The sequence below is a fragment of the Colobus angolensis genome, unplaced genomic scaffold (genome assembly GCF_000951035.1).
Source record: "Colobus angolensis palliatus isolate OR3802 unplaced genomic scaffold, Cang.pa_1.0 Scaffold158, whole genome shotgun sequence".
Taxonomy (NCBI): Eukaryota; Metazoa; Chordata; class Mammalia; order Primates; family Cercopithecidae; genus Colobus; species Colobus angolensis.
Genome location: NW_012114688.1, coordinates 4,279,996 through 4,302,355, shown reverse-complemented (window position 1 = coordinate 4,302,355; position 22,360 = coordinate 4,279,996). Strand labels below are relative to the sequence as shown.

At 35.0% G+C, this 22,360-nt stretch overlaps 1 protein-coding gene across 1 annotated transcript in view; it reads right to left on the bottom strand.

Annotated features, from left to right (window-relative positions):
* Nucleotides 1-22,360, bottom strand: part of LRRC7 (leucine rich repeat containing 7) — a 597,129-nt gene that overhangs the window by 399,204 nt on the left and 175,565 nt on the right. The window contains exon 3 of the mRNA XM_011936894.1: nt 130-332. Coding sequence (XP_011792284.1) covers nt 130-332 — 203 coding nt within the window. The remainder of the gene's footprint in view (nt 1-129; nt 333-22,360) is intronic.

Genomic DNA, 22,360 nt, shown 5'->3' with positions numbered 1-22,360 from the left:
TTATATCAATTTCAATGGCTTGTCAGTTACCTAGATAGGAGCTCATAGTTAACATTATCATCATAATAAAGTCTTTGAAAGTTATGAAATACTCATTTACATTGTATATTTTAGGTTGTCAAAAGTTACCTTGGGTAGTTCTTCAATTTGATTGGCATCTAGGTAAAGCTCCTCTAATGTTCGTTCGAAGTTAAAGACCTCCTTTGGCACCTGCTGAAGACTGCAGTGGGAGTAATCTAAAACTGAGATGATTTCTTCTTCACCTCGGAAACATCGGCAGGGCACCAGACGGCCGATGATTTTCCGTTTGGTGGTCATCTCCAGGCACTGCACTAGAGAAACGCAGAAACAAAACAAAACAGCTTATCCACTGCCCTTGGAAGGCATTCTTGTAATATTTAAAGCTTAGAAATTTAATTTTGGTATATGGTCTAGAATACTTTAAAGTAGGACACACATGTGCATTTTATCATTAAATCCTTAAACAGTCCTGCGAGGTATGAAATAGGTTTTATTCTCATCTAGCAAATTCAAAAATGGCTCAAAAAGTATAAGAAATTTCCCATCATCACACAGTTTTGGAATGGCAGAATCGAATTAGAATACAATCCTGTCTCAGTTCAATGCTACTATCATGCTTACCTCCTCACTTGAAACATGGAACTATATATATTTTCTATTTTTACACAAATTACAGTGTAGAACAGAAACTTCCAGAATTTGTTGGAAAAAACATTTCTCCCATTTCTGTAAAAGTATTCATGTTTCAGTCCCAAAGTTTTTGAGGTACTCTTTTTAGCCCACAAATTTCATCAGTGAATGGATATTTACTGCATAACAGCTGTTTTAGGCACTGCTCTAGTGGAGATAGTGATGCATTGAACAGAGACCCTGTTTTCATGGCGTTTTTATTCTGTTGAAACTACAGATTATAATTGGATTGGTTATTCACTTCCAAATGGGGATCTATCTTTATGAACCTTGTAATATGGAATAAAACAACTTGTAATTATGGTAGAAATTACTGTGACACTGCTGACACATCTTATTCCTCTAGGTTAAACTGACCAAATGCCGTGAAATCTTGCAAAGACTTGTATCATGGAACCTTCAGCATTTTATTCAATCTACTGTTTTTCATGTGATTTTTCTCCTAGACAGTAAGGCCTCTTTAGGGCACTGATTATTTTGTTCATTCTTGTATTTATCTTGGTACGTGATATATAGTATGTATTCAACAATAATTGTAGAATAAACAAATGAAAGCGTGAATGAATAAATGAATATATTTGGTACTCTCCTCCTAATCGCCATCAGCTACTGATAATTGCTTGAAAAACTTATTTTAACGAAAAGGTCACTATCTCGGTGAATGTCTTCCCAGGAAAGATGAGTAGCATCTTCCTCTGAGTTCCCAGACCACTAATCATATTGTTTTCCGAATTATTTGTGTTGTTTCCCCATGTATCAGGCAAGTTCTCTGAGGAGATCTTGTTTCAATTATCCTTAAAATTACAGTACACAGTACAGTTTGCCAGCTACAGAATTAAAACTTAATAAACATGAATTTGAAACTCGCATTTAACTTGCTAATGTATTTTTACTTAGTAACACAAATTTATTGCTTACACAGAAATTAGTAACATTTATAAAAACAATGTAGCATTTTGTTTTTAAAATTGCTCATGTTAAGTCAAATTTGGAAACAATCATTCTCTAGCAAATTAATGCAGGAAGAGAAAACCAAATATTGCATGTTCTCACTTATAAGTGGAAGCTAAACACTGTGCAAACATGGCCACTAAGAAGGGAACAATAGACACTGGGGCCTACTTGAGGGTGGAGGGTGGAAGGAGGATGAGGATTCAAAAAACTACCTGTTGGGTACTATGCTCATCATCTGGGTGATGAAATAATCTGTATATCAAAATTCCGTGACATACAATTTACCCATTAACCAAAGTTGCACATCTGCCCCATGAACCTAAATAAAAGGTAGAAGAAAAAAATATTTGGAGGCAATCAAGTAGAATATGCTTTAAGAGGTGTTAGATGTTCAGACTAAAATGATCCTTTTTCATTCTTCAACTTCTGAAATTAATAAAAGGATGTTCTAGGGACAGGTTCATGAATAAATACTTATATATGATTGTTTGCACATGGTAATCTGTAGAAGTCTGAATAAAAACATTTAAAAAGACGACCTTTCTTCTCCATTACTTTCTATCTTTCAAACTCCTGTTCTTTTCATTTCTGAGAACCAGAATTGCAAGATTTTGTAACTATTGCTTTACATAACCTTACTTGAAATTCTTGATTGCAGGATTGATGCTTTTCATGTCATTACCTGGCATCTAGCACATAGTAGGTACCCAGTAAATGCACCCTCATAAGTATCTAACATATTATATATAATAGGTACTTAGTAAATGTTTGTTGTGATTATTGTGGTTGTAAAGGGAAGTGGTGATAGCATAGACTATGGTAGTGGCAGCAAGGATAAAGAGAAGTGATGGATTGGGAAGATATTTAAGAAGCTGAATCTAAAAGTTGATGACAGATTAAATGACAGGTGGAAGAGAGGCTGTGAGAGAGGGGAGGGTCTTGAAAGATTTCCAGGTTTTTTATTTGGATAACTAGTAGTCACTTTAACCCACCCACAATGATGCAGTAGAGCTGACCCAAGGCACACACCCATTTGCTTCTGTATCCACAGAGGAGTAATAAATCAATTGTTCATGCTTCTTGTTGCCCAATGTCTCTCACTCACCGTGGCTATTTCTTGATGTCTGTGTTGCTGTCATTGCACATCTTAAATTATCTTTTTTCATAGTATCCTATTTGTGTCTCAAGGTGCCATATCATTTTTGTTTTCTCAGAAGATATTAACTACAGACTTTCTTTTTTCCCTTGCTTCCTGTGTTATTTGAGTTCTACTTTCTGCTTGTTTCTTTATCTTTCATGGTAAAGGTTGTCCACAAATATCTGTTGATTCCTGACTGTCCTCCTATACTGAAGCGTGAAACCCTCAAAAACTAATTGGAAGTTTTGCAGGCTTGATAGGTTTTACTGCAGGGTAATCTGGCAGTAAGTCAAAAGATATTCCAGAAAAATATTCTGGAGAATATTCTGGTCTTCTGCCTGGAGTGTAGCCATGTTACTATGTACATAGAGACTTTCAGTCAGTTTTCCTATTTTCAATACTAAGTCTCTTCAATTTCTTGCCTGGTACCCAGTATTTCCAAGATTCTAAGAAGGTCTGTGGTATATAATCAATTTTCATATCCCTTTGTGGGTACTTTATTATAATGTTGCCAATAATGTGCTTTGTAATTTGTACTATATATATACGTATACACACACATACACATATATATGCAATGTAGATATACATTGCATTTATATGAATATATATGACATCCTCTTTCTTGTATTCTAAAAATTTCTGAAGTTCCTTATCTGCTGATGTCTCCTTTTATATTTTCTCTATCCTTGCTATATACATATATACACACACACACACACACACACACACACACTTTTGCACATATATAATATATATATATATATTTGCAAGGATAGAGAATATATATATATGTGTGTGTGTGTGTATATATATATATACATATTCCTTTTAGTTTAGTGGAGTCTTCATTATAAGAATAGATACATTAGGAAAGTGAGAGATTAATTTCAATGTTAGTGGAGTCTTTGTTATAAGAATAGATATATTAGGAAAGCAAGAGGTTAATTTCAATGTTTAAAGGAAATTTTGATCTTAGTTCCTTTTATCCTTTTAATCCTTCCTTAGTTGACATATTAGCAAGTAGTTCTGGGCACAGAACTAAATCTTCCTTTTAAAAACCCTCTTCCTTTGGCTCCCCTGACATCAACTCTTCTGACACTTATCCTTCCACTTTGGTTCTTCCCTTTCAGTTTTTCCAGGTGTCACTTTCTCTACCCAGACACTGAGAGATACCATGTTAGAATTTGTCTTCTAGCCTGTTACCCTTCTAATTGTACCCTCTTTTTCTTTCCAATATCATTCAGCTTTCCCAACTCTCACTTCATTTATCATAAGTTAAATGGTAAGGGGATGACTGCACATTTTTTTAAATGTTTAACGCAGATTTACTTTCCTTGTCATTTCTACTTTATGTTTCATGGGCATCTAACAATTTACAAAGATGCACATTTCTCAGAAGTTGTATGTCACACACACATAATTGGCATGGTGCTCTTGAGAGGTCTGTAGCACATTACCATTGTCAGGAGCTTGGACTCTGGAGCAAACTGCCTGGCTCTGTGACCCAGGGCACCTTATTTTACCTCTATCAGTTTCCTCATCTGTAAAATACTAGAATAGATACAAAACACTGAAAACTATATCTTCAAGTTGTAAGCATTTACTTAGTGTTAGCAATTACTGTTCTACCCAAACCTCCTCCTCCAGTATTACCAATCTCAGCAAACAGCAGTACCACTGACCTTGTTTCTCAAGACAGAAACCTTGGCATCAGTTTTGATTCCTCCAATTCTCTCACTTTCCACATTTAACAGTCACCATATCCTAAACATTAAATCCTAAACGTTTCCTGAACCAGCCTGTTTTTCTTCATGTCAACTGCCTATTGACCTAGTTGAAACCATTATCATCTCTTGCATCTATTCCTGTGTTTCTCTTTCTATTGTTCTCACTCCACAGTGTAGCTAGATGACCTTTTGAAAACACAAATATGATTATGTCACTCTTTTGCTGTAAATACTTCAATGATTCCTCTCTGTCCTCAAGACAAAGTCCAAAATTTTTCCTATGATCTACCAAGTATGATATGGTCTCATTGTCTGACTCTTGCATTCCAGATTCACACCCAGCCCCGCTGCACAACCTGGCCAGGTACCACTCTTCTCATTGCTTTCTGTGCTCTTTACACTTACAGCTTCCTTTGTATTTTTAAGACTATATGACCTCTCCTATACTGGAGCCTTCAGATCTATGGCTGCCTCTGCATAAGACACAAAGGTACATTTCCCTTGCTTTAAAAAATTTAAATTAAAAACGGAGAATGGCTTCTTTCTGTTCATCAAGGTAGGTTATGATTCTTGGGACTATATTACCATATGCTGTAATTCACTTTGATCATATTTTAATTACTCAGTCAATATCAATCTTTACTAGATTGAAAGTTTTATGAGGATAGAGAGCATGCCTAGATTGTTCAAAAATATGTATTTCTGGTAACTTGCCAAGTCTATGATTTAAAGTAGATATATTAAAATATTACCTGTATAAGCAAATGAATATGGGTGTAAAAGATGACTAATTACTTTTATTTGTGCAATACTTGCAAAAATTCAAACCAATTTACAATCTATCACATTGTCGTTTTCATGAGAAATAGATCATATATTATTTTCCACATTTTGATGATAAACTAATTTAGGTTTAGTGAATCTGTGATGTGCATAGGGTCACACAGAGAATAATTAGTAGACCTAGGCTTGGATCTCACTATCTTTGCCCTAAAGCCAATGATTTTCCTGTTAGCAGACTCTGCATTACCTTGATAGCAATATTTATAGATCAGCATATAAGAATTTAGACATGAATTTACCAGAGGTAGTGCTAACACACACACACACACACACACACACACACACACACGACAATGACTTATGTAAAGAATACTTTATAGGTACAAAACAGAATGAGGAAGTAGCAGGAAAGGAAACAATTTGCTTATCCAGATCTTTTAACGTCAAAAGGATGAGCATACCATATGGTAGAATGGAGAAAGTGTTTCAGAAACTGAGTTGAGCATAATACACAAGAACTCACAAATATGTTACATCTATAATATATGGAATTACACATCTGCATTTTCCTGAAACATGGCCACTGTCTAGTATACATTAGAGACACATTGCTTTATACCCAGTATTTGGACTTGAGTCAGTAACAATCCGGTTTCCTCTGTTACCACATGTCTGCACACAGCCAAAAGAGGAATTCTTAGATTCTCAGTTTTTCAAAGGCATTAAAAAAGGCAAGAAGAAAACAGGTATCCATCTCTTTCTGTTAAGGCCCTTCTAGTAAATTTCTTAAAATCAAAGATAAGGACATCCTTTTCTGGTTTATCCACAATGCTGCATGGATTCCCTTCTCTCTTGAATGATATTGTTTTCAATTTAAATTGAATATCTAATGGGGATTTTTCTTTTTCTACAACTGCAGTGTGCAGTCAATAGCTTCCTTTTCAATACTCTCCCACAGAGTCAAATGCATTTGAACAGCAGTGCTTGCTAGCATGGCCTAACCTAGGTGAATAACAGAGAGACTCATCTTGCTACCTTCTTCAAATCCTTCCCTATTGACAATTTAAACCAAAGATAATTTCAACCACTTGAGAAGTATGCCTGTAGCAGATAGAAATAACAACAATATATGTATTAAGAACATTCAACTTTCAATACTTATGCATTCTCTAGAATTTTAGATCAATGCTCATTTATGTTATCCTTGCCTAATATTCCATACCTGGAAAGAGAAAGAGACAAAGGAAAGTTCAATCTTTCCAAGATTTCTTGTGATAAATATCCTGGCTGTCCTCATTAGTTGGCACAGTCTTACATTTTTCAAATGACAAATGTATCTGATTTATTCACTGAGAAACCTTTTTCCACATTAAGTGTGCCACAGGGATATGGAAATCTGCCAGGCTCGCTCCATGTCCTACTTCAAGAACATCTTTAAAATCATTACCTACCCTCAAGTACATCTCTGAAACCCCTTTATCAAGAGAATATACATGGTGATTCTGGTACTCCAAAATGGGGCATCTGAGGCTTATTTGATATTTTGACTCTTGAAATGATCACATTTGGAAACTACTCAGATTTCATGGGTTTGTTTTCATCTTATCACAATATCTGAAAGTCTATAATCCTTGTACATGGTTTGATTTGCTATCAATACAGGGAAACCAGTTTTTCTTCACCAAGATCAGTGGAATGTTCTTGGGACAAATCTCCTTATGGTCTTTAATGCTGATGTATCATATCAGCAATTAAAACATGAAATCAAGAAGAAAAGTATAGTGACTGTTATCAAGAAGGAGCTTATTACATATTTCTACGTTCTACTTAAGGCAAATTAGTTCCTTTAAGAAGAGCCATGCTTCTGTTCTTTCTCTACATGGTCTTCCCAGGAATTTTCATCGCCTGACTTCAAAGAGCTTCTTTCTATGAATGATTCTTACTATAGACCATCATCCCTGATTTTGCCTCTAACTGCTTAATGAGATGCCAAATTTAAACAAAACTCCACTTGTCAAAAGCAGAACTTGGACATATTTACTAAGCTCCTACTCCTCCTTACTAGACATTGTGCTTTCCTTCATAATTTCTTGCTTTGTTTACTTATACTTTAATTATCTTAATTCTGTACTTTGCAGTCCCCTTTTGCTTTTCCTTCTTTCCTTTTTTCCTTCTATATTAAATATTTTGTCTTTCTTTTCCTTTCTTTACCATTCTGTCAATCTAATTCAGACCCTTGCCATCTTCTAGTAGTAATGCCAATGAAAATACTGTACAAAAGTACACTATTTCTAGACATTTAATAAATACTTATTAATTGTCTACTATATGTTAGGTACTGGTTTATATGTTGAATAATACCAGTGAGTTAAAAAGCTATGGTGCCTGCTTTATTGAATTTATTGGATAGTAAGAGAGATGAACATCAAATAAAAAGTTATTTAAATAAATCCATAATTGCATATTATAATTGCTATAAAAGCAAATATTAGAGTTTTATCCTTTTTACATATTGACACATACATTTAAGATATTAATTAATCTCTTAAATGCACATCCATTCCCCAGTTTAAAAGCTTCACTGAGTCTACATTTTCAACAATAGTGTTTCCCAGACCATGCTCCTGGGTTACATCTTCCTCTTAGACATAAGCTGAGAGGAGATCATAATCCCATATGCATTAGCATATTAAGGACTCATGGAAATTGCTATGGTTTGACTGTGTCTCCTTCAAAATTAATGCTAAAACTTAATCCCCATGTGGTAGTATCAAGAGGTGGGGTCTTCTGAGAAGGGACTAAGTCATGAAGACCCCGCCCTCATGAATGCATTAATGCCTTACAAAAGGGCTAAAGGAAACCATTTTAGGCTCTGTTGCTCTTCTGTTCCTTTGCCATGTGAAGACACAGCAACAGTTCCATCCAGTGGATGCAGCAATAAGACATCATCTTGGAAGGGGAGACTGGGCCCTCAGCAGACTATGAACTTGCTGGCACCTTGATCTTGGACTCCTAATCTCCAGAACTGTGAGAAATACATTTCCACTGCTTATAAATTACTCAGTATTGTGTTATAGCAGCACAAATGAACTAAGGCAGAGGTCTTGTGATAAATTTAAAAACTGCATTTATCTTTGTTCAAACCAGTGTTTTCTAGACACCTTTTTAATTAAAAATTTAATGATACATATGGTTGTACATATTTATGGGGTACATGCAATATTGTAACACAAGTGTACAATGTGTAACAATCAAATCAGAGTAATTGGGATATGTATAACCTCAAACATTTATCGATTCTTTATGTGAGTAACATTCTGAATCTTCTAAATATTTTGAAATATACAATACATTCTTGCTAAATAAGAGTTTCCCTGCTGTGCTACTGAACACTAGAACTTGCTCCTTCGCTCTAACTGTATTTTTTTACTCATTAACCAACCTTTCCTCATTAGTATTCTGAATTACCCATTTTATGAAAGGCTGCTCTACAAGATTCTTTAGCTTGACATTCAAGTTCTCTTTAACCTAACTTTTCAGTTATTATTTATTATTTATTATTATTATTATTTTTTGAGACAGAGTCTTGCTCTGTCACCAGGCTGGAGTGCAGTGGCATGATCTCAGCTCACCTCCCAGGTTCAAGCTCAACCTCTACCTCCCAAGTTCAAGTGACTCCCCTGCCTCAACCTCCCAAGTAGGTGGGACTACAGGCACATGCCACCACGCCCGGCTAATTTTTGTATTTTAATAGAGAAGGGGTTTCACTATGTTGGCCAAGATGGTCTTGATCTCCTGACCTCGTGATCTGCCCACCTCGGCCTCCCAAAGTGCTGGGATTACAGGCATGAACTTTTTCGTTTTTCTACCTTCTACTTCCATGAAGACACTTTCCCTATTCTATGCTCTAGCTTATACTACTCCCAAAACTGAATATCTTTCATCCATTTTCTTCATCTATGTCAACCCTACCAATCTATGGTAAAACTGATATTTTAAAAAATAATGTTGAATGATTTTTGCTTGTAATTATAATTTGTAAATCTTAAAACATCACAGTAGATGATGTTACAGAAACCTGTGGATTGGAACTTTTTGGTTGATAGAATATTCTGTTTCACTCTTTAATTTATTTAGGTCATTGTCTTCTAGTCATAGTGTGCATTGTTAAACAAAATCCACAGAATTTGAGTTTGGAGCACTTATTGAAGCTTAAATTTGTCTTCTTTTTAAAATCTTCTGTTCCATACTTGTACATAACACTGCTTTCCTGGTCTGTCTTCTACTCTTCACCATTATTATAGTCATTGTAACACTAAAGAACATCAACTTGTGGATTATAGGATCAAGCTAGAAGCAATTCCTTGAGAAAAGGGTTGTACTAAGTAGTTGCATGTACAAACTCACTCAAAATCTGTCCTCATCATATCACCTGGATGAAAAACTACACCATAGTAATTTTGTTTTTCTCTTTCTACACATTCTCTCTTGAAATTTTTGTCTACTAATTTATTCAAATATGCAAATACACATGTAAGGACAGTTGAAAGAAAATTACCACATCAGGTTAAAATTAGCCGAAGTTCAGAGACAAGTTCTAAGTCAGTCATAAACTATTCCGCCTATGTTTCTTGAAGAGTTTGGCTTCCAGGCAAGTTGTAAACCTGACCCAAGAGCCACATGAAGAAACACATTTCTAAACATTAGGATACTCTCAAAAATCTCACTTTCATAAGGTCATAACCTAAAGTGATTAGTTTCTGGAATAATATCTGAAGGCCTGACCCAGAATGAAAGAATAAAAATACACAGAATAAAAGAGTGGAGCAGAAGTAGTCAGATAGAAGCTATTTTATTCACAGACTCTCAAGTTTGGAAGGACCCTCAGTCTAATCATTTACCTGATTCTTGAATATATTACTCAGATGATGTTCTTACACCTTAAGATCTCCTGAGAAATTTTCATACTGTAGTACAAGATTTATGTTCTTAATGATGAGTCAGTTATCAAGACAAAGATCAATGGTTTGGCATGGTCTACTAAGCAGCCAGAGTATAATACTTTTCAATGTGTTTTAATCAAATACTTTATTTAATAAAACTTTGGATATACTGATGGTCAAAATTTATTTTGTTAAAATTTCCGCTTTATGTGGAGCATTTTACTCCATACCCTCTTCTAGAGATTTGAGTAGGAGCTTTAGTAAGCACTAGTAGGAAATCATCTTCTATGTAGTTGTCTCATCCCAGAGACTCCTTGCCTTTGGTGGTAAGACACAATGTTAATTTGGTGCCCTTCACAACACCTGATAAGAGACCCATCTTTTCTGTCTGATAGAAACAATGTAGAGAAAGCATTTTAAAATGATATTTCATGTTGTTTTATACGCATTCTTCAATCATAATTATAGATAACTTCTGATGTCTTCTAAGTTTATTAGTATTTTAATAATGCTGATGATGGTTGTACTTGTGCCTTCGGGATACTCAGAACAAATGCTACAATTTTGAGACTCAACTAAATAACCAGGGTTTTGTTGTGATAATCTTTTAATAAACTAAGGTGCTTTGGGTATAAATTTAGGCAGTTACTTTAATATTAGAAAGATTTTTAAGAGATTCATGAAATATACAAGCCTGCTTAATGTCACCTTCAGGCTGAAAGAAGAGTTAAAATACAAGAATTAATTTAAGAATCCTTCTGCAAGGAAGTTAAAGGCATGTGTGAATGCATTCACAGATTTAACAATTGTTAAATGAAAGGTTCATGAATGCTTGAAATGGAAGAATCAGAAGCTCATTTAAAAACGGAATGATTTTGTTACCATTTTGAATTTTTTTTACTGTTAGTCTATGATATGGGATCAAAGTACAATTTCAAAAAACAGTTTACAATATCCTGAATCTTTAAATACTTATCCTGATTCATGTTGCAATAAGTGCCATAAATGAAATTTATTCATTTCTTCCTGAAATCAAGTGTAATTGTTACTGAATTAAATTATTTAGAAGATGATGAAAGGCAACAAGAGTTGAATGAATTAAGAGAATAGAATGAAAAAAGCATGCTCAGATAATGGGGTCCTGTCAGTGGACAGAATTTAATCAAAAGAAACCACAGTGCTACCAGCGTAATTGTTTCTAAAATTCCACTCTGAATATGTATACAATTCTTCACTGGCTCTCTGCTACCTTCACTATCAATCACATACTGCTGAGCTGGACTTACAAGCCTCTGCATGACATCGTTCTCCTCTGGGACCACACCCATACAGGCACCTTATGTCCCATGCCTTTGCACATTCGTATTTTCCTATTTCTTCTCCTGAACTGTCTGCCTGCTCATCTTTCCTGAATTACTTTCCTTATCATTTTGAACTAAACTCAAGGATTAACTTCATAGAAGAATTTCCCTCCAATTCCTGTTATAGGTTGAGTGGTGTTCCTCCCAACATTCATTTGTTGAGTCCTAACCCTCAGTACCTCAGAGTGTGACCTTATTTGAAAAGGAGTTGCTGCAGATATAATTAGTTAAGATGAAGTCGTACTGGAGTATGCTTCAATGTGATTGATGTCTTTCTAAAAAGAAGGCCTTGTGAAAAGACAGAGGTCCACAGAAGGAAGGTGATGGGAATAGGCACAAGGAGAAGATGGCTATCTACAAGCCAAGGAAAGAGTCCCAGAGCCATACTTTTCTCACAGCCCTCAAAAGGAGCCAACAGTGATTCACCTTAATTTGGGGCTTCTAGGCTCCAGAACTGTGAGATAATGAATTTCTGTTGTTTAAGCCATCCGGTTTGTGATATTTGTTACGGCAGCTCTAGAAAATTAATGTGACACCTGTCTTCAGCTTCTTCTCTGACATCTATAGAACCTGGGGCCCAACTCTGGCATAGACTTATTGCCATTGTTTTCCTGTCAATCTCTAGAGGCAGCATGAGCTGTTTATTAGACCACAGACTGTCTTTTATTTGTACTCCTAATAGATGGCAGACATTGCATGGCAGACATATGATACATTCTCGATAAAATTCTGTTTTGTACAGATAAATGAATGAATAAATAAAGCAAATGTATACATTTTGTTTGGGATTAGATTCACCAATCTGTTGGAGAGGATTTAAAACTATATTTTCAGATACAGGTAAAAAAATGTTCAACAAGATTACAAAATTAGATACTCTAAAAAACATGTATGATTCCACAGAGAGAACAAAATCAATAAGGTGCCCACTCATTTTCAGAAATAAACATCCAGAAGAAGAAATAACTCCCAGTGTTTCTGAGCCATGCACACAGTCATTATAATGAACTACTGGGGCCTAAAAACTTGACCTAAAGGATCAAGTAAAGGTTTCAAAAATGTCTTGAAAAATTGCTATGATGGACATCCTATGAAAATGAATGGGTATATCTCATTCAGAGGAAGCAGAATGAGATATAGTGGAAAAGAGAGAGCACTTTATGTTGATATGGATATCCTAAATTCATCATGGATGTAAATTGAAGAGCTTTTGAGAGAGGATAAAAATAGAAGTTATATTACCCTAGAAAATACGCTATTAGCCACTAGATCATGTGAAATAAATTTGGGTGATACTTTACTAATAAATAGCACACTGGCACAGAGACAAAAATAAGAGTATTGAGAGAACTATTTAGATATTTTGGACACATAATTCTACTCAATCAAAATTCTGTTATTTAAATTACTATTTATTTTCCTCAGAATATAACAATTATATATGTTTATTAAGAATTTTAAAATTATAGAAAAGTATAACAAAATAAAATTCACAATATTACAATAATCTGGAAATAAAGCACTATTAATGCAGTAGAGTATTTCCTGTCCTTCATTTAAGGTTGCACTACTAATAAATACATACACAAACACACACACACACACCAACACACAAATATATTATTAAGAATTAATACATTGTTTTGTGTCATGCTTTTTAATTTAGCATTATACTGTGAATATTTTTCAATATTATTAAATATTCCTTGAAACATATGTTTTGAAGACTGAAATGTTCTGTTGTGATATGTCTACTAATTTATTTGACCAATCTTTTTCCTGTACTAGGAAATCATATTATTATTTTTCTAAATTATAATTAATATCTTAACAAACAACCTAAAATATAACCTTGTGTACATTTACTAGGTTGAAAGGATTTGAACACTTTTCCTGATTAAGCATTGCAAAATTGCTCGATTATTTTTATCAATGGATACTCCCCAGGGTATTATATATGAATCAATTTTCTTGCACCAGTGCCAACAGATGTTAGGTTTATTTTCAATCTTTGTCAGTTTAGTGAAGGAAAGTGTAATTTCAAGTGTTTTAAGTCTATATCTTTATTTGTTATGCCTTTGATTTATGGTTATAATATTAGTTTGTGGATTTAACTCAAGGGACTACAAATAGGAAACTATTTTTTCACCATTCACTGCCTTTAAACATCATTTCTGAGAATTCCCTTCTCATCTCTTGAACAGGATCATCTGCCAATGCCATAGCTTTGCAATTTTAGTTACAGGAACTTTCTCATTTTGATAATTAGGCTAATTCTCAGGTGCAGTTCCAGAACAGTGTATAAATTATCCAGATATTTTTGGAAGTTTACTGCTGTCCATAGTTTTTGAGCAGGTGGATCCATTATAAGAGAACCATGTACATGATTAAATAAAGGGTACATCTTTACATGTTGAAGACTAATGGAATTTACAGCATTTTACTATATTATCTTTTATTTGTGTGTTTTCAGGGAAGTGTATTTATAATAGTATGATAAATGGGAAAAATATTTATTTTTGTTTTCCATTAGTGACAATGGAAAACAAAATCTCTTCAAATGGAAATGTCTCTTGGTAATGGTAGCACTTTTGTTGAGTGGGCTTGAAATTTTGCACTAAGTCTTAGATCAAGAAGATTTATACTTTTACTGACATAGAATGCCACAGAGCAAATAATTCCTTAGCAATTTAAATTCAATGTTTCACATTCTTTCTTGAACCCATTTAGAACTCAATCCACCTCTAGCAATTATAGTGAGATTAACATATGAATGCATTCAGGACAAATCCTTTTTTTATTTCACATTTTCCAGATACATGGAGAACAAAACAAGGTACAGAAATGAACATGGATGGAGACAAAATGTGCCTGATTTCTCATTAAGTAGTGACAACTATTTTCCTAGACTGTCTCTGAACCAAGAGCCAAATCTAACCTGAAGCAGAAAAGTAACATAATTTCATCATTTACCTGCACCACCTACTCAGTCTTTAAGGATAGTAGAAAAGCAATCATTAAATGAGTTTATACATATAAATGAGTTTATATATATTGTTTATATATATATGCGTTTATACATATAAATGAGTTTATATATATTGTTTATATATATATGAGTTTATATATATTGTTTATATATATGAGTTTATAGTTTATGTATATGAGTTTATATATTGTTTATATATGAGTTTATATATATATTGTACTTGCGTGTGTATATACGTGTGTATTGCAGTTGAGAGCATATGGTATTGAAGCAGGGGAAAAGATAGGCACTTGGAAATAAGTAAATATATTAGATAATGTATAGTAGTTATTTAACCTTCTTAGGTTAAGCATTTTACTTATATTTTAAAAACATATTTTCCCCAACCACAGTAAAGGAAACATATTTAGTATAATAAATATTTTTTCTGCTTGCCTCTGAGTTATCATGAGTATTGATGGGCTGTTTGGTAAAAATTACAATAGCCAGAATTGGGTAGAGGACAGTAAGTAGTTATAGGGAATCTTAGCATTTTAAAGAAATTTTCCACTTTTAAAAAGAAGTATAATAAATACGTACAATCATACAATCTCAATATCAGAGTATCAGACAAAAGGTTTTTTTTCTTGTTACAAGTTTATATTTCAAGTAAGTCTCATAAAACTGTTTTCCTCAGTAAGTTTTTCCCTCTGTACAGACTCTTAGCAACTGTTGTTTTCACTGTCCTTGAAACTTATAACAATGTTTAACATATGTTGTCATTATTTTTTGCCCCAAAACTGACCTTAAGGTACTTCTACCTTCCAGCTAATGAATCAATTTTCCATCTCCTACACTAAACCTTTGGAAGCATCATCCACTCTATATTTTCTATCATTTCCCACTTTCAATGTCACAAATAAGTGTGATTTTTAAATGTGGCTCCTCCTTTTTTAACAATGCTGGAATGCTGGACATTGTCTTCTCTTGCTTTGACATGTTAAACCGCTTTCTACTTGGTTTCCTCAGAGGTCAACTTCTTCCTGCCCAACACACATCCATGATGCCTTTGCATTCTTTTCCTCTGCTAGAATAATCTTCACTCTTGGAGAAATCAATCATCATCTTTAAGACAGTTCAAATGTCACTCCTTCTGCATTTCTTTCCCAACTTCCTCAGGGTGTAAGTTACTCTCTTCTTTTGCTCTTGGAGCACTTTCTAACATTTATTGTGGTAAGCTGTCAAGCTGTATCTGAGGATTTATCTTGACCCTAACCTGCTCATTCCTGACTAAGGCAATTCTAGAATTCTTTGCTTTGAAAATAGCCGTTCCTAGCCAACTGATAATTCTAATTTATTTTTAAAGTTTTATCCGAAAGAAAAGTCCAAGCATATTCATACTTTACTAGACATTACATATGGGTGTCTTCTAAATGACAAATCATCTTTCTAATAAAATATCTGCTGTGGTGACACTAATGTTCTAAATAATAAAGTGGTAGGTTATAATAAACATGACCAGACATCAATTCTGCTTCCTTTAACAATATAATATCTTGCGATTCTTAGTAAATCTATGGCTCAGAAATGCTTTTCTGTTCTGCATACAAAAGGAATATGTAACATTAAAAAATTCTTTGTTATTTATACATTATAATTATGCTCTATAAACAATAAGGTCAGGTTTAATAGAGCTAAAGACACTAATATAATTACATTTGCAGTCACAAAGATTTAAAATAACTAAGGTGTATGGTATATCTCTGTGAAATAATAGTTATCTTATTTTTCTGCTTTAATCTCAGAATGGTTGATCATGCTACTGCAAAATTTAGTAAACATTATTAAACAAATGTCTCACATCCCAAAGTATTCAAAGCTGGTTGCTGAGATATCTCACAGTATTTAGACACATGACTGTGTGCATGCACACACAACCAGACACACACATACACACATATAAATATCTTCTAATGAACATCTAATCTAAAGATGCTAAATACACCCAACATAAAATATATGATTACATAAAATTATTTTACTCCTAAAAATGTGTGCCACTGAAATTATTGGTTTGGAAATCTTTTCACTGAATATTCTATGTTACTTAGTTATGTATAACTTGTACAAAGCAGGATGATTTTAACTATATTAAGATGTCAAGAAACCCTCATTCTAACCCTAATTCTGATGCAAACCAATAAGTGTCCTAAACTATTTGATATTTAGTTTTTCAATGTAAAATAACAAATTTTGACTGGGATTGCTCATATCTTCTCCAAAAATAATACTTTCAATTCTAATTATTTCATGTACTCACTGTACTTCATTTAATTTATAACCTTAAGGATTTTAGGCTATTTTTCTTCTGAGTTTTTATGTCACATAACTCACATAAAAACACACCTACACACGTATAGTTTTAGATTTCTGTTCTTGCTCTTTTAAAATGATGTTGCAGTCTCCATTCACTGTGTAAATCTCAGTGCCACTTTCTGAATAATTTATGTGGGCTTACACACACGATAGAAGTTCACTTTGAAATGTGGTGAGGCTTCTAAGTGGGAGAAAGGTCTGATCAGATTTGTATTTGTATCTTGCTGCTCTGTGGAGAATAGTTTGAAGAAGGTTGGGAAACTAATCAGGAGGCTCCTGAAGAAGCTGTGGCCAGAAAGGAGGTACAAAAGAAAGGAGTGAACATAGTAAAAAAATCCAGTGAATAAATGACTAAATTAGAGTCGTAATCAGCAAGACTCAGTGACTGGCTAGTCATGTTTGGTAAGTCTTCTTTAGCTTGTCCCTATTGTGAATATTTTGGAGGCTAGTAGGATTTGGTTATTAATTTTTCCCTCTCTTCCTCATACCTGTCTCTGCTCTCTCTTTCTACACTAATCGCTGTCAAATTTCTGCTTCTCATCACTGGTTCTCATCTACACTGCATTTGGTGGTCTGGCCTCTACCTCCACTTCTAGTCTCTAGTATCTCTCTGTTATCCATGATTCTTTTATTTTCTTTTCTTCTTCTTTTACTGCTCTTACTCTCTCACGTCTTAGATTACATGTCACCTCCTGGATTATAGAGTTGCCAGATTTAGTGAAGAAACCAAAACAATCAAACAAACAACAAAAAACCCAGGATACCTAGTTATATGTACATTTCAGATGAACAATGGTTAGTATAGGAATGTTCCATGCCATGTTTTGAACAGATCTATATTAACAAAAAACTGTTTTTGAAAGAATTTAAGCATAACTTGGCATCGTATATTTTATCTGCCAGTACTAGATTAGGAGCCCCTGCTAAATGCTCTTGCATAGCTCAGTGAGCTCAACACTTTTCACATCATGTAGTAAAATTGTTGACACGACTCCCTTACCCACTAGCCTGTAGAACGACATGCAAGTTCACCTTTGGTCACTGCAGTTCCTCTAGTACCTAGTACATATAATAGATACTTAATAAATATTCATTATTTATCCAATAAATATTGTATATATTTATGAATGAATACTTCCACTAGTCTGCTCTGTTAAGGGCATTGGCTGTTGTTATGGACTGAGTTATGTTTTCCCCAAATTCATATGTTGAAGCCTAACTCCCACTGTGACTGTATTTGGAGACAGGGTTGTTAAATCAGTTTAGTCTAAGGCTGCCTCCTTACATATTTAAGTTCGGCCTAAAGGTTTTCTGTACACCGTGAACTGTAACAAGTGGAGATATAAACTGAACGTAGTCCACACCTGTGCCAATTGCTGAGTTTTGGCCAAGCACATGTAGCCAACTGCTGGAACCCTGTTCGAATAAGGGAAATGCAGAACTGTAATCAACCCAGTTGTTTCCGTACCTCACCTCTGTTTTCTGTAATTCACTTTCCTTTTACTGTCCATAAATCTTCTACTACGTGGCTATGCTGGAATCTCCTGAATCTGCTGTGATTCTGGGAGGTGCCAGATTGCTAATCGTTCATTGCTCAATTAAACTCCTTTAAATTTAATTCGGCTGAAGTTTTTATTTTAACAGAGCCTTTAGAGAGGTCACAAAATTGGGGTCCCAATATGAAAGGGTGGGTGTCCTTGTAAGCAGAGGAAGAAGGAACACTAGGGATGTGTACACACAGAGAAAAGTCCCCATGAGGACACAGCAAGAAAGGAGCCATCTGCAAACCACGGAGAGAGGCTTCAGGATAAATTAATCCTGCTAGCACATTGTTCTTGGACTTTCAGCCTCTACAACTATGAGGAAATTAATTTCTGTTGTTAAAGCCACCCAATTTGTGTTTTGTTATGGAAACCCTGGAAGACTTATCCAGCCATCCATGGTCTGTAGAGCCAATGTAAATCATACTTCTTTCCTTCTATTTAGAAAACTGACCAATCATATAGCAGAACGTCTAACCTCTCATTGCCTATTTCCTCCATTTGGTTGCTCTCTTTAGTAGCATTCTGTTGCGATGCTGCTCATATCTGTAAAACCAGGTTCTAAGTAACAGAAGACCTTTTTTTCTTACTGTAAACTTGTTGAGTGCATTCAGTTTGCTTAATGATAATTTTTTATTTAATAGCATAGATCAGCAGCCAGTTTCTTCTCTGGTGATTGACATCTTGAAAATTCAGATTTGTAGCTATCATTGTACACAAATTAAACTTGTTTTTGGCAAAATATGACTTTGTATCTTCAGTAACTAGCTCCTCATTAAACTAAATGAGATGTAAATTACCTAGCACAATTAACCAGTAAATTGTCCAGTTAACCAGTAAACACCTCACTTTTACTTCGATAATAAAAATGTAAATCCTATTCGGAGCAATTGAAAAAAATGAACACAAAGGCCTACAGTCAAATCAATTAACTTTGTCAAAGTGTGCTCCCAATCTTATTACGATCTTTTGCTCTTTGATGTTGTATTCATTCTTAGGCTACACAGTTTAAATCATCCTACAGCTGCTAAGCAGGCTTGGCAGTAGTAGAAAGATGACCTCAAGCTGTTCTGATCTTTGGTGGATAAGAAGCATTTCTTCTACATTCCTGGGCTTACAGGGGACCAGCTGAAAGCTATGGCTGCCCCCTCTGTGACTAATATATTTAATTATTATGCTTACCCTTAGCTTGGCCTGCCTTCTGCTAGCCCCCAGCAAGGCCAGGAAAAACTATATGGTTTATATTATATTTACTATCTAGTACCTATCCCCCCTCTATCTCTCCTTTTCTAAGTCAGAGAAGAATATATGGAAAAAGCAATTTGATTTTCTTTCTCTATGTCCTTTACACATAAGCTCAACCTAATCTTAACAGTGTTCTTTCCCATCAGCATCGTTTTACCTCGGGTTACCATAGTGACCAGCTACTGCTATCTTGCTTTTACTCAAGCTTCTCAAACCATTTTTATTGTTCAACACAGGAATTTTGTATTATACCCAGTAACCTAAAAGCTGATATTTTTGGCATAATGATAGTCCAATTTTCCTCTTTAAGGGCTTTCTTACTTGGCCATCTTTTTCTAGGTCCTGTTTGTTTCCAAGCTATAAAGAGTCTTCAATAACTTGCTCCTGCCTATCTACTGTTTTCTGTCTCCAGGGTCCACTTAAGTTTTTTTCTTCTCCATCTGCCAAGACTCAAATTTGTAATTCCTGATAGCTTATTAAATAAAGCAGTTTAGCTCTTTCTGTGTCTTATTTCTCTCATACAAACTCTCCCTGGGGGGCCTTGCCTTTACAAGGAACTGAACCCCCAGTATGTTGTTTTTGAATAAAAATAGTCTTTCTTTTTCTCTCTCTCAAAGGGGTACTATTCAGTCTCCCTAAGCAACGGGCTCATACAGCAGCCTACTGATAAACTAACACTTTCTGTGATAAGAAAAACACACAAAGGCAATTTTTCTAAAAGTAGGATTTTTATTTTAAAGAGTTTCAACTTTCAATTTTATAGGATATTTGATGAATTGACAATAGAAAAACAAGGCAAGGAGTAAAAAGATGAAGAAAAAATATTTAAAAACTAGGTTTGTATCATTTTCAAAGGTCCTGTGAAATACTTAGTTGTAGATCAGTACCAGCTCTGGTGCAGGTAAGCAGGATGATAAGAGGGCAAGACCATGACTTATGAGATGACAGGGTCAGGGTGCAAATCCCAGCTCTTCCAATTACCAGCTCTATCATTCTAGTTACCTTCCTAATAAAAGAGAAATGTTCCCTAAATAAAACTGAGTGAAGTAATCAACGCAATATTACTTATTAGAACTCGGTACATGGCCCTTTTTGGTGGTCTCACTGAGACATATATGGTCCTCCTTAAGTGATTCAGCCTTTATTTGACACTTAAAACTGATCTCAGTAAGCCCAGACAAGATGTGTCATCCTCTGGAATAAAATTAAGCCATTTCTGCCAAATAGTCAGATTCCCTATTTGACAAGCACAATAGAGCCCACAGATTCCCTGGGATGAGGTTGTGAAATAAATGTAGATCAAAGCCCACCCTTCCCTTTGCTTCCTGTCGTACAAAGCAAAAGAGTAGAGTCCAGCCCTAATATTTACTAAAAGACTCTCAGCTTCTTAGTCTTTGATCCAAAACTCTGGTATGAGACTGTGGTGAGTTCAAGGATTTTGGGGCTAAGCAAGGAAAACACACAACGACAAGATGGCAGTATTGCACAACAGTCTTTATTATGCAGCACTTGGACAGGTTTGCAAGAGTTCTGGGAAGTGTCTTACACTGAAAGACCTTCTAGATACAGTAGCATGGGACCACTACATAGAAGTAAACTAGGGCAAGGAAATTCTGGGAAAGTAGAGAATTGGACGGGGGGCTTATATGTCTAGCTGATGTCACTCAGCAGCCATGTGGGGGAGTCTCTGGGTCAAAGCTACAAAGGGTAGCATCAAATAGTTACAGGGTGTATTAGTCCAGTTTTCATAGGGCTATGAAGAAATACCTGAGACTGCGTAATTTATAAAGAAAAAGAAATTTAATGGACTCGCATTCTACATGGCTAGCAGGCCTCACAATCATGGCAGAAGGTGAGGGATCTTTAGAGCAAAGGCACGTCTTACATGGTGGCAGGCAAGAGAGCCTGTGCAGGGGAACTGCCCTTTAAAAAACCATCAGATCTCATAAGACTTACTCACTATCACTAGAACAGCATGGGAAAAACCCATCCTCATGATTCAATTACCTCCCACCAGGTTCCTCTCACAACACGTGGGGTTTATGGGAGCTACAATTCAAGATGGGATTTGGGTGGGGACACAGCTGAACCATATCACAGAGTTTGTCTAGTTTCTGGCTAGTGGATGTTAAGTGAAGTTTTGTAAAGAATACAAAGCAGGCAGGCTCTAAGAGCTTAAAATATAATAATTTGGGCTATATGTAAACCAATCGGAGGTATAAGAATTTGAGTTTTTGCACTGGCAGGCTTGGAGCTAGCTATGAAGCAAACAATATAAAGACCAATACACAAAGGTCATCTTTATCTCCTTTCTATAAAAAAGACTCATATTTTCAGAACCTTGGTTTACAACTTATTATCTCAAATTAATCCAAAGGCTGATAATATCAAAGGCAGTGTAATGATAATGATGGTGATGATAATAATTACAATGACTACACTAAATAGGCAAGGGCCTCCTGTGAGCCTTAACAGGGAGAAAGAACCTGCGGCCTGGACCCCTTTCTACAGATAAGGCAACAAAGTCTCAAAGCCATGATTGAGTGAATTCCTATTCAAATAGGTGATGGCTTTACTATGAAACTGTGTTTATTCACCACACACACACAT